Source organism: Pungitius pungitius, chromosome 12 (assembly GCF_949316345.1).
Source record: "Pungitius pungitius chromosome 12, fPunPun2.1, whole genome shotgun sequence".
NCBI classification, from domain to species: domain Eukaryota; kingdom Metazoa; phylum Chordata; class Actinopteri; order Perciformes; family Gasterosteidae; genus Pungitius; species Pungitius pungitius.
In genome coordinates, this window is record NC_084911.1 from 1,265,997 (window position 1) to 1,278,385 (window position 12,389).

Here is a 12,389-nt window from a genome sequence, read left to right on the forward strand (position 1 = left end):
GAATGAGCCCCCTGGACCGCAAAGCTCCCTAAAGCTGGCGTCCTTAGCCTTCATTGCTTTTTAATGGACGCCACAATCGAGGCCCGCTTAAAAGAAGTGACACAATACAGCTAAACATAGAAATAAAATAACATTTTCTGTTTGTTTTTTATTGGTCGTAGAGGCCAGATCTCCAAATATAGGAGGGGGGGGGGGGACAAAGGGCCCGAGCGGCGCCTATAAAAGCGCCTCAGTGGGGGTGACGGGCGTCAGCTCTGTTCTTCTGGAGCACCGAGAGGAGCAGCTTTCGTCCCGTCGGGTAAAAATGAGCGACGCCGAGATGGAGATGTTCGGGGTGGCCGCCCCTTACCTGCGCAGGTCGGAGCGGGAGAGGATCGCGGCGCAGAACGCGCCTTTCGACGCCAAGTCGGCCGTCTTTGTGCCCGACCCGAAGCAGGAGTACGTGAAGGGGAAGATCAGGAACCAAGAGGGCTCCAAGGTCACCGTGGAGACGGAGGACGGAAAGGCAAGGAGACACCGCCAGCGTCTCACCACATTGGGACAGTTTCAGATTTTGTATTTCGAGGCTTCAACGTGAGCCAAACAGGGTTTATTTGCTTCCCGCTCTTTTAAAAAAAATGTTGTTTAGTGCGAAAAAATAAACCCAGAATTTCCCTCCCCAGCTGGTCTCGGTCCACCTGGACGACATCCGTCCCATGAACCCCCCCAAGTTTGACAAGCTGGAGGACATGGCCCTGCTGACCCACCTGCACGAGCCGGCCGTGCTCTTCAACCTCAAGGAGCGCTACGCCGCCTGGATGATCTACGTAAACAAATAAATGAATAAACCCAGAGCACCCAAAATCCAACATGGCGCCCCTTCCTTCACCGCGGCGGTTTCTTTTTTGTTGTCCTCCCTGTCCTCCCTGTCCTCTCTGTCCTCTCTGTCCTCCTCTGCAGACGTACTCGGGGCTCTTCTGCGTCACGGTGAACCCGTACAAGTGGCTCCCGGTCTACAACCCCGAGGTGGTGGCCGGGTACCGCGGGAAGAAGCGGCAGGAGGCCCCGCCGCACATCTTCGCCATCTCTGACAGCGCCTACCAGCACATGCTCACAGGTCCCGTCCCACCGGCAGCACGCGTTCAGAGACGACCTGTAGTCCTCAAACGGGACTGAAACGTGAAGGAGGAAACAAACCAGCTGAAAATCAGTGGTTCTCAGCTGGTTCTGGCTCCGGGACCCACCATCAGCCCTTAATGACAAATCGAGGAACATTCTCAACTTCTCAAATTTATTCAAAATTGTATATTTTATATTCAGGATGTTTATTTTATCCTAAAAACCCAATGTCTCCCCCCATATCACAATGGTTTGACCCAACCTGGCAAGAAAAAGACACTCCGCTGCATTAAAAAAGTCCCTTCAAAATAAAATCACAGGAGGGTTTTTTTTGTGATTTTTTTTTTTTTAATTCTAATTTTTATTTTCCCATGCAGTGGCCCGCGACCCACCAGTTGAGAATCACTGGTTTAAATGCTGCAAAGACGACGTGTAACAGTACGACTTGACAATAAAACAATGAAACTTTTACATGAACGGATTTTCTCGACGAAATGACCTAAATGTGACGTGTTTGATTTAAAAAAAAAACGGTTTCTTTGCCTCCATCAGACCGAGAGAACCAGTCCATCCTGATCACGTGAGTCGCCCCCCCCCCCCCCCCCAAACACGTTATCCTCCGTGGAACCGAATCCCCTGAGCGGGTTTTCTTCATTATTGCCGTTCCTCCCTCAGCGGGGAGTCCGGTGCCGGGAAGACGGTCAACACCAAGCGGGTCATCCAGTACTTCGCCACCATCGCGTCGGTGGGGGACTCCAGCAGGAAGGAGCAGCTGGGCAGCGGGATGCAGGTTCGGGGGCGTTGCGCCTCGGTGTGACGCGTGAGAGGCTGAGGAGACACTTTTTTTCACTCCTGATGTCCACAGGGGACCCTGGAGGACCAGATCATCCAGGCCAACCCGCTGCTGGAGGCCTTCGGCAACGCCAAGACCGTGAGGAACGACAACTCCTCTCGATTCGTGAGCTCACCATTCATTTTATTCACTTGTTATGAAAAAGAGCTTATTTTCAGACTGTAAAATACATATCATTATTAGATGGAAAAATTCAAATGTATTTATACATGTGTATATTATAAGAATTATGATTTATAATTTTCTATTTATTAATAATACAATTCAATTATCAGTTGTAAATTGTTGAAACTGATATCAAACCCAACTCATATGAAATTAAGTTAAATAATAACTTGATACCTTTTTTAGGGAAAATTCATCCGCATCCACTTTGGAACAAAAGGCAAACTGGCATCAGCTGATATCGAAACGTGTACGTTTTTTTTTACATCTGTGTCATTGATTCTACTGCTATTTGTGAATATTATCTGCTTTATAAGTTTATTTTATCATATATTTGTTCTGATTTGTATCTTTTTCAGACCTTTTGGAAAAATCCAGAGTGACCTTTCAGCTGCCGGCCGAGAGGAGCTACCACATCTTCTACCAGATCCTGTCCAACAAGAAGCCCGATTTAATCAGTAAATATGGTCCTCATGCTGTTAACTGTTTGTGTATCCGACAGAAATCACAAGCGTCAGTGCGTCATTTTCAGAATTGATGCTGGTTACCACCAACCCGTACGACTACCCGTTCATCAGCCAGGGCGAGATCAGCGTGCTGAGCATCAACGACGCCGAGGAGCTGATGGCCACCGACGTGAGTGCTCCACGCTCAAATATACAGATATGTACATGTCGTGTTAGACTTTTTATAGTTCAATACTAATCGTTAATCCTGCCACGAAATGTGCGCCCATGTGCCCAGAGAGCCATCGACATCCTGGGGTTCAGCGCCGAGGAAAAGGTCGGCATCTACAAGCTGACCGGCGCCGTGATGCATTATGGGAACATGAAGTTCAAGCTGAAGCAGCGCGAGGAGCAGGCAGAGCCCGACGGCACCGAGGGTGAGACGGGACGGAGTCCGGCGTCGCCGCGGCGACGAGGTGATTCCAACGTACAGCCGGCGCGCCAGCTGCTCTCACATCTCCACCTGCGTGTGTGTGTGTGTGTGTGTGTGTGTGTGTGTGTGTGTGTGTGTGTCCCACAGTGGCGGACAAAGTGTCGTACCTCATGGGTCTGAACTCGGCTGACCTGCTGAAGGCGCTCTGTTACCCCCGAGTGAAGGTGGGGAACGAGTACGTCACCAAAGGTCAGACTCCCCAGCAGGTACGGCTTCTCCTTCTGAATGCGTCCTGAATGCAACGAGCCATCAGAAGCCTCAGAGTGTGGCACCGGTACTTCTACCTCCTCCAGGTGAACAATGCCATGGGCGCTCTGTCCAAGGCCGTGTACGAGAAGCTGTTCCTGTGGATGGTCAGCCGGATCAACAAGCAGCTCGACACCAAACTCCCCAGGCAGCATTTCATCGGCGTCCTGGACATCGCGGGGTTCGAGATCTTCGAGGTGAACCAAATTTATCGTAAACATCTGCGGTAAAAGTCCCCGTCCGAGAACCCCGACGCGGGCTGAACCGACGTGTCTCGATGCAGATGAACAGCCTGGAGCAGCTGTGCATCAACTTCACCAACGAGAAGCTGCAGCAGTTCTTCAACCACCACATGTTCGTGCTGGAGCAGGAGGAGTACAAGAAGGAGGGCATCGACTGGGAGTTCATCGACTTCGGCATGGACCTGGCCGCCTGCATCGAGCTCATCGAAAAGGTACCCTCTCTTCTTTTTGCGTCGGACCCCCCCCTCCCCTGACCGGCCTTTTTCCCCCTGCAGCCGATGGGTATCTTCTCCATCCTGGAGGAGGAGTGCATGTTCCCCAAGGCCAGCGACGGCTCCTTCAAGAACAAGCTGTACGACCAGCACCTGGGGAGGAGCGGCATCCTGCAGAAGCCCAAGCCGGCCAAAGGGAGGCCCGACGCCCACTTCGCCCTGGTGCACTACGCCGGCGTCGTGGACTACAACATCGGCGGCTGGCTGGAGAAGAACAAGGACCCGCTCAACGACACGGTGGTGCAGCTCTACCAGAAGGCCTCGCTCAAGCTGCTGTCTCGGCTCTTCGCCGCCTACGCCGCGGCCGACGGTGGGGTTTTTTTTTTTTTTCTCGGCGGCGGGATTCGACCCCGCAGGGGGTTCTCCGCGCTGAGGGGAAATGACGCTTCTCTTCCCCCCGCAGATGTCGGTGGAAGCAAGAGGAGCGCCAAGAAAAAGGGCTCGTCTTTCCAGACGGTTTCCGCCGTCTTCAGGGTAAAAATGGGTTGATTGGGAATCATTTGGGTGGATTTTTAACTGGTTATTTTTGTGAAAGCTGTTGTTTGTCCCAGATATCCTGTGCTGAGTTTTGTCAGCTTTCTGGAGGGGAAACATTGAAAACATTTATTCTTTTTTTAATAACTTGGGATTGTTTAAACAGAAAATGTGAGACAGAAATATAGAAATGTTTCTGTCCCCTCACTTGACAAAAGGTGTCAAACCTGCCAGATGTACTGAGCAGCCACGACGCTCGACTGTTGCTGACACCAACGCGATTGTTCATGTCCTGCAGGAGAACCTGAATAAACTGATGGCCAACCTGCGGTCCACTCACCCTCACTTTGTGAGATGCATCGTCCCAAACGAGACCAAGACGCCAGGTGAGAGGGGACGTTTTCATGAGGATTAATGGCACTCTTTACATCGTCTTCACCTCAAATAAAGGAGATTTGTAAATAACATGAAGCATGGCGTTATTATTATTTAGCTCGAGATGCTGGCAGGAGGATTTGTTACCACAGTCACGGAGCCTGGATGGCTGTCTCCTTGCTTCCATTCTTTATGCTCAGAGTATAAAGAAGCCCTTAGGCCTCATGCTGTGTTGAAGAAGACATGAGATTAGAGATTGAGACCATAAACTCATGTTTACTGAGGGAGTCAAGAGAGAAGTAGAGTCATTTCCTCATAGACGTCTATGGGAGCAGAGGAGTCGCCCCCTGCTGGTCACTACACAGAAGTAGAGTCATTTCGTCATAGACGTCTATGGGAGCAGAGGAGTCGCCCCCTGCTGGTCACTACACAGAAGTAGAGTCATTTCCTCATAGACGTCTATGGGAGCAGAGGAGTCGCCCCCTGCTGGTCATTTGTCTTCTGCCTCAACACACAAACAAGAAGCTTCAATACACACGTTGACTCTATCAAATAGAAGGTTGATAAATAATGAAGTCACAACATGTTAGTTCCTTAATCAACCCGGACTGTAACCTCCACCCAGGCTCCATGGACCACCATCTGGTCCTCCACCAGCTGCGCTGTAACGGCGTGCTGGAAGGGATCCGGATCTGCAGGAAGGGCTTCCCCAGCCGGATCCTCTACGGGGACTTCAAGCAGAGGTGAAGACACGCGGAGCGCTCCTTCCTGTTGCCACGCGTCGAAAGGGCAGAAAGCCGCTGAAACCGGCAACTCTCTCTGTCCCTCGGCGTGTGTGTGTGTGTGTGCGCCAGGTACCGGGTCCTGAACGCCGGCGCCATCCCCGAGGGGCAGTACATCGACAGCAAGATGGCCTCAGAGAAGCTGCTGACCTCCATCGACGTGGACCACGCCCAGTACCGCTTCGGATACACAAAGGTGTTCTCTTGCATTTGATGTGTCACCAGCTTCCAGTATGACATTAAATATAACAATACATGTAAACTCATGAACTCATCAGCCGGTCAACAGGCTTAAATTACAACATCTGCTTCTGAAGGCCTGAGTGACATGAATTCGTGGTCCATGTCAATGTGGACAAACAGGTGTTCTTCAAAGCCGGCCTCCTGGGTCTGCTGGAGGAGATGAGGGACGAACGTCTGGCGGTTCTGATGACTCGCATCCAGGCCGTTTCCAGGGGTTACGTCACCAGGCAGCGGCTCAAGGAGATGACGAAGAAGAGGTCTCTGTCACATTCTAGTGGCTTCAGTTGAATTTAATTAATTATCTCTAGGTCTTATTTATTGTGCTCTTCCCCTCCGCAGAGAGTCCATCTTCGTCGTCCAGTACAACATCCGATCCTTCATGAATGTGAAGAACTGGCCCTGGATGAGGCTCTTCTTCAAGATAAAGCCTCTGCTGCGGAGCGCCGAGGCCGAGAAGGAGATGCAGAGCATGAAGGAGGAGTTCTCCCGACTCAAAGAGGAGCTGGCCAAGTCGGAGGCCAGGAGGAAGGAGCTGGAGGAGAAGATGGTCGCGCTGTTCCAGGAGAAGAACGACCTTTACCTTCAAATCCAAGCAGTACGTGAGAGACAGAAGGGATCAGAGGGGACTACATCCATTTAACAGGACAATGTTACAGAGATATATTCACATTAACACAAACACTCTAAACAATGAATAAATAGGATTATACACTTTAGAGGGTCATCATCAAGATGAATGCTCCGTCTCCAGCTCATCTCTTCCTTTTAACGGCTCCCCAGGAGAGGGAGAACCTGTGCGACGCCAAGGAGCGCTGCGAAGTCCTGATAAAGAGCAAGATCCACCTGGAGGCCAAAGCCAAAGAGCTCTCCGAGCGGATGGAAGAAGAGGAGGAGATCAACGCCGACGTCATCGCCAAGAAGAGGAAGCTGGAGGTCGAATGTTCGGAGCTGAAGACGGACATCGACGACCTGGAGCTCACCATCGCCAAAGTGGAGAAGGAGAAATACGCCACGGAGAATAAGGTGAAGGGAGTGTTCGGTTCTTTCGCTTCAGTAAAAGATGTGGTGGAGCAGAAGGATGAAGTGGCACGAAACCATCTGCACTTCATTTCTCCCCCCACAGGTGAAGAACTTGGTAGAGGAGCTCACAACTCTGGAGGAAAAACTGCTGAAGTCCTCGAAGGAGATCAGGGCTCTGCACGAGGTGCACCAGCGGGCGCTGGACGACCTGCAGGCCGAGGAGGACAAAGCCAACGCCCTGACGAAGACCCAAGCCAAGCTGGAGCAGCAGGTGGATGACGTGAGTCCGCACCGCGTTGGCAGGGCGCTCCCCGCCGGGGCCTCCACGCTGCACCGGTTGACGTGCTGCTTTTGGACGTCTCTCGCAGCTGGAGGGCTCCCTGGAGCAGCAGAAGAAGGTGAACTTGGACCTGGAGAGATCCAGGAGGAGGCTGGAGGGGGACCTGAAGCTGTCGCTGGAATCCATCATGGACCTGGAGAACATAAGGCAGCACATGGAGGAGAGACTGAAGAAGTGAGAAGCTGTTTTAATGTAGACGCAAAATGCACCTCCTTAAACACACAATGGGATCAATTAAGACTAATAACGCCCCTTAGATTTAAATGTGTTTTTCATTTGGACAGTTTGATGTGAAAATCAATCTTCTCTTTAACAAGAAAGCCAATACGCCTAATTTACCAAAATGGTGGAGCTGTGTGCAGATCTCCACCAGCTGTGTCTGCAATGAGCACATCTGGAAAGTACAAATAAAAATGTAGTCGATGGATCCATCTGAGGGAGCAGACACACACACACACACACACACACACACATCCTGGTGGTAAATGGTTTGAATCTTTTCCAGAAAGGACTTTGACATCAGCGGCCTGCAGAGCAAAGTGAACGACGAGCAAGTCCTCTCCACCCAGCTGCAGAAGAAGATCAAAGAACTTCAGGTAAAAAAAAGCAAACAGTGGACCTTTGTCAGCACGTTTGACACCCAGTGACCCCCCCCCCCACCTCCTCTCCCCGCAGGCCCGGACCGAGGAGCTGGAGGAGGAGATGGAGGCCGAGCGCTCGGCCCGGTCCAAGGCGGAGAAGCAGCGCTCCGACCTCTGCAGGGAGCTGGAGGAGATCGGCGAGCGGCTGGACGAGGCCGGGGGGGCCACCGCCGCTCAGGCCGAGGTCCACAGGAAGCGCGAGGCCGAGGTCCAGCGGCTGCGCCGGGAGCTGGAGGAGTTCACGCTGCACCACGAGGCCGCCGCCGCCGCGCTGCGCCGGAAGCAGGCGGACGGCGCGGCCGAGCTGGGCGAGCAGATCGACGGCCTGCAGAGGGCCAAGCAGAAGCTGGAGAAGGAGAAGAGCGAGCTGAGGATGGAGGTCGACGACGCGGCGAGCAACACGGAGAGCGTCCTGAAGAGCAAGGTGAGAGACGCAGGGGTCCTGGTCCGTAAAAGAGTTGGTCCACCTTTGAACTGTGGTAATCGATGCTCGCTGTCTCAGGCCAATCTGGAGAAACTGTGCAGGAGCCTCGAAGACCAGATGAATGAGTATAAAACCAAAGCAGATGAAGCTCAGAGGTCCCTCAGTGACTCCACCACGCTCAGCGCCCGCCAACAGACAGAAATCAGTACGTTCCTCAGCATAATTACGAGTCTTTATGAGTGTGTGTCCATCGTGTGACTGATCTGGTGAGTGGAGGACGCCATGTGAGGAGAAGTTAGCAACAACAATCCAACTTCTGCTCAATCTTGCCCTTTGTTCCGATCAGGTGAGCTCACACGGCTGCTGGAGGAGAAAGAGGTCTCTCTCACCCAGCTGAGCAGAGTCAGGACTGTGGGGAGTCAACAAGTGGAGGAGTTGAAGGGACTCCTGGACGAGGAGATCAAGGTGAGAAGGCCTCGAATCTTCTCTCCGTCTATCTCAGAGGAAACCGTTTCAAACGCGAATCAAGCGCTCCCTAAAGCGATCCAGATGTTTTGGCTTTTCCTCGGAGGAGTCATACTGCCTCCTTGCGCGTGGCCTCAGTGTAGATGATCCATGTGTGCGTCCTCACGTCTCCAGGCGAAGAGCGCCCTGGCCCACGCCCTGCAGTCGCGCCGCCACGACTGCGAGCTGCTGAGGGAGCAGTACGAGGAGGAGCAGGAGGCCAAAGCCGAGCTGCGGCGCTGCTTGTCCAAAGCCAACGGCGAGGTGGCCCAGTGGAGGAGCAGATACGAGACGGACGCCATCCGCCGCACCGAGGAGCTGGAGGAGGCGAAGTAGGAACCTTTGGAGCCGGTTTTGTGTTTATTTTTGTGTGTTTTTGTCTCCGCGTCGTTTCCGCTTGAGCAAAGTCCCCCCCCCCCCCCCCGTCGGGTTTGTCAGGAAGCGGCTGGCCCAGCGGCTGCAGGAGTCCGAGGAAGCGAACGAGGCGGTGAACGTCAAATGTGCGTCTCTGGATAAAACCAAGCAGAGGCTGCAGGGGGAGGTGGAGGACCTGGTGGTGGAGTTGGAAAGGTCGAACGCCGCCAGCGCCGCTTTGGACAAGAGGCAGAGGAACTTTGACAAGGTGCGTGGTGTTTTGGATCCTCGTGAGCCCATGTCTGCAGCTGGTGACCCGCTTCCCTCCGTCAGGTTCTGCTTGAAGGGAAACAGAAATATGAGGAGAGTCAATCCGATCTGGAGGGTTCCCAGAGAGAGTCTCGAGCTCTCAGCACAGAGATCTTTAAGCTGAAAAACTCCTACGAGGAGGCCGTGGATCATCTGGAGACCACGAAAAGAGAGAATAAGAACCTGCAGCGTGAGCAGCACACGCGTCGTCCGCTTGGTGGTGTTTGTTGTTGTTGTTGTTGAACACGCAGAGATCAAGTTGTTGCTTTCGTCACATCCCCAGAGGAGATCCTAGAACTCACAGAGCAGCTCGGACAATCTGTTAAAACTCTCCACGAGCTGGAGAAAGCTGCCAAGCAAGCGGAGCAGGAGAAGAGAGAAACGCAGGCAGCTCTGGAAGAGGTCGAGGTTTGTCGTTCTGTCTTTAAATGACATCACGCCACGGTTCCTCCGTTAAAGTCACCACAGTCGAGCTCCGGCTTTCTCTCTCCAGTCGTCCCTGGAGCACCAAGAGGCCAAGATCCTGCGCCTCCAGCTGGAGCTGACCCAGATCAAGTCCGAGGTGGACAGAAAGGTGTCGGAGAAGGACGAGGAGATGGACCAGCTGAAGAGGAACCAGCAGAGGGCCGTGGACACGCTGCAGAACTCGCTGGACGCCGAGACGCGCGGCAGAAGCGACGCCGTCCGGGCGAAGAAGAAGATGGAGGCGGACCTGACCGAGATGGAGGTGCAGCTGGGCCACGCCAACCTGCAGGCGGCCGACGCCACCAAGCAGCTGAGGAGCCTGCAGGCTCAGCTGAAGGTTTGTGGACGCACGCGAGGCCGATGTACGGCGATCCGCGCGTATATACTGACCTGTTTTGCTCCCAGGACGGCCAGGTCCATCTGGACGAGGCGCTCCAGGGTCGGGAGGACTTCAGGGAGCAGCTGGCGATCGCCGAGCGCCGCAACAACCTGATGGCGGCCGAGAACGAGGAGATCGGGGCGGCGCTGGAGCAGTCGGAGAGGAGCCGCAGGCTGGCCGAGCAGGAGCTGGTCGCCGTGAGCGAGAGGATCCAGCTGCTGAACTCTCAGGTCAGGAGACGATGTGCAGGACGGGACACCCTCTAAAATGAGACTTGTGTGAAGACGTGACGTCAGTAGTTGTCTTGTATCTTTGAAGCACTCACACTGTGGATTCATCTGAATGTTTCCTGTTGGCCAGAACTCCAGCCTCCTCAACACCAAAAAGAAGATGGAGTCAGATTTAGCTCAGCTGCAGTCAGAGATGGAGGACTCCGCCCAGGAGGCGAGGAACGCCGACGAGAAGGTCAAAAAATCCATAATGGATGTAAGCCCCCCTCCCCAACACACACACCCACACAGTGGAGAGCGTCTGCATTTAACCTCATAACCCTCAGATGAGGAAAACCGAACTCCAATCATTAATAATCCGCATGGATCAGGCGGCCATGATGGCCGAGGACCTGAAGAAGGAGCAGGACACCAGCGCTCACCTGGAGAGGATGAAGAGGAGCCTGGAGGTGACGGTGAAGGACCTGCAGCAGCGGCTGGACGAGGCCGAGAACCTGGCGCTGAAGGGCGGCAAGAAGGAGCTCCAGAAACTGGAGAACAAGGTGTGTGAATCCGACCCTTGGTCCCCGGGGAAGGAAACGGACGAAGAAGCTAACTTCGGGTGTTTTCGTTTTAAAAGGTGCGCGAGCTGCAGAAGGAATTGGACTTGGAGCAGAAGCGCAGCGGCGAGGCCCTGAAGGGCGTCCGCAAGCATGAGAGGAAAATCAAGGAGCTCACCTACCAGGTAAGTCATTTTTTTTATCCCGTTGTATGAAGGAGAGCGAGATCAGATGCAAAGAAAGGTGTGATGAGCGCGGCGCCTCGACTGTTTCAGAGGGAGGAGGAGAAGAAGAGCGCGGCGAGGCTTCAGGATTTGGTCAACAAGCTGCAGCTGAAGGTGCAAGTGTGCAAACGTCAGTGTGAGGAGGCGGTGAGTGGAAAACAGGAGGCGGGGGGGGGGGAGAAAAAAGCACATCAATACAGTGTCAACGTGGTGCATCTTTCCGTCGCGTTGCTCCTTCTGCCCAGGAGGAGAAAACCGGCGTCCATTCGGCCAGAGCTCGGAAGGTGCAGCACGAGCTGCAGGCGGCGGAGGAGCGAGCCGACGTCGCCGAGTCTCAGCTGAACAAGTTACGGGCGAAGAGCCGCGACGGCGTGGTGGGGAGAGCGGAGTAGAAATATGGGGAAAAAACTCCCAGAGGAGCTTTGAGATTTATTCATTAGGTATAAATGGTTTATTTAGTCTGGTTTCTTATTTAAGGAATCAATTAATTAGTACATTTTTCCTATATAGGCGTTTTTTTTCGTTAATACTGAATACTTTTTTTTACTGCTACATTAAGTTTGTGCGCCCTCTGGTGTTTGGGAGAATAAAGCAGCGCGTAAAGGATAACCGTTTAAACAAAGCTTTAGGCAACAGTTTCTGTCTTCATGACATATATTTAAAACTTTATTTTGAAAAAAATGTTGTTTTAATATTTACATTTTTTTGCATTTGAGAATTCACCATCCATCGTGTGATTTAACTGTCACACTCCCAGTGTGTAAAGGCCTTAAGACGTTTCACAACCTGCATAACCCAGAAACAAGACCAAAATAAGACTTAGGAGAGTGACGCTGAGCGGGATTTGGTTTCTTTCTGTAATGAACTTACCTCCACGTAAAACCTGTCCCCAAAGATCGAACCAATAAAAAGTTTTATTTGTCCTAAACCATGAAGTGCAATTTTTTTTAAACCAATTAATAAAAATGACTTGTTTGAGAAACTGAAATGTATGACCTCTGATATGCAAAAAAAGAAAGAAATTTAGCTGCTGAACAGTGATTTTATATGCAGTTTGCAGCAAAAACATGAATTTGTCACAAACCAAACTGATGCACTGAGAGGCTGCTGATTTGAACTAATAACTGAAGCACACATCTGATGAGCAAAATCTGCTCCGTCCTCCCACCAATTCTACCGTGAGAATCAGGTTATCAGCGACTCACAGCTTCAGGCAGAAAACCCCAAAAGATAAAAAGCAGATCGACAGAAGCCTGATGTTTGATCTCCGT

General features: G+C 52.4%; 1 protein-coding gene across 1 annotated transcript; it reads left to right on the forward strand.

Moving 5' to 3' along the window:
* The first annotated feature begins 193 nt into the window (after positions 1–193).
* On the forward strand, positions 194–12,086 carry LOC119220598 (myosin heavy chain, skeletal muscle, adult-like). Its single transcript, XM_037476704.2, has 38 exons — positions 194–505; positions 663–806; positions 940–1,096; positions 1,651–1,678; positions 1,774–1,888; positions 1,964–2,056; positions 2,303–2,366; positions 2,476–2,574; positions 2,649–2,752; positions 2,861–2,999; positions 3,143–3,261; positions 3,349–3,498; positions 3,585–3,755; positions 3,819–4,125; positions 4,219–4,289; positions 4,588–4,675; positions 5,290–5,407; positions 5,519–5,642; positions 5,810–5,946; positions 6,029–6,284; positions 6,470–6,712; positions 6,813–6,989; positions 7,078–7,223; positions 7,555–7,645; positions 7,725–8,114; positions 8,193–8,319; positions 8,461–8,579; positions 8,754–8,950; positions 9,057–9,240; positions 9,306–9,471; positions 9,565–9,689; positions 9,775–10,083; positions 10,152–10,355; positions 10,486–10,611; positions 10,727–10,897; positions 10,975–11,079; positions 11,170–11,265; positions 11,364–12,086. The coding sequence occupies exons 1-38, from the start codon at positions 305–307 to the stop codon at positions 11,508–11,510; spliced, it is 5,808 nt and encodes a 1,935-aa protein (XP_037332601.2). The 5' UTR covers positions 194–304; the 3' UTR covers positions 11,511–12,086.
* Positions 12,087–12,389: the final 303 nt, after the last annotated feature.

Coding starts and splice junctions, on each gene's coding strand:
- LOC119220598 (XM_037476704.2), top strand. CDS start 305: ATGAGCGACGCCGAGATGGAGATGTTCGGGGTGGCCGCCCCTTACCTG. Junction 3,000..3,142: donor AGAGCCCGACGGCACCGAGG/GTGAGACGGGAC, acceptor TGTGTCCCACAG/TGGCGGACAAAGTGTCGTAC. Junction 8,580..8,753: donor TCCTGGACGAGGAGATCAAG/GTGAGAAGGCCT, acceptor TCACGTCTCCAG/GCGAAGAGCGCCCTGGCCCA.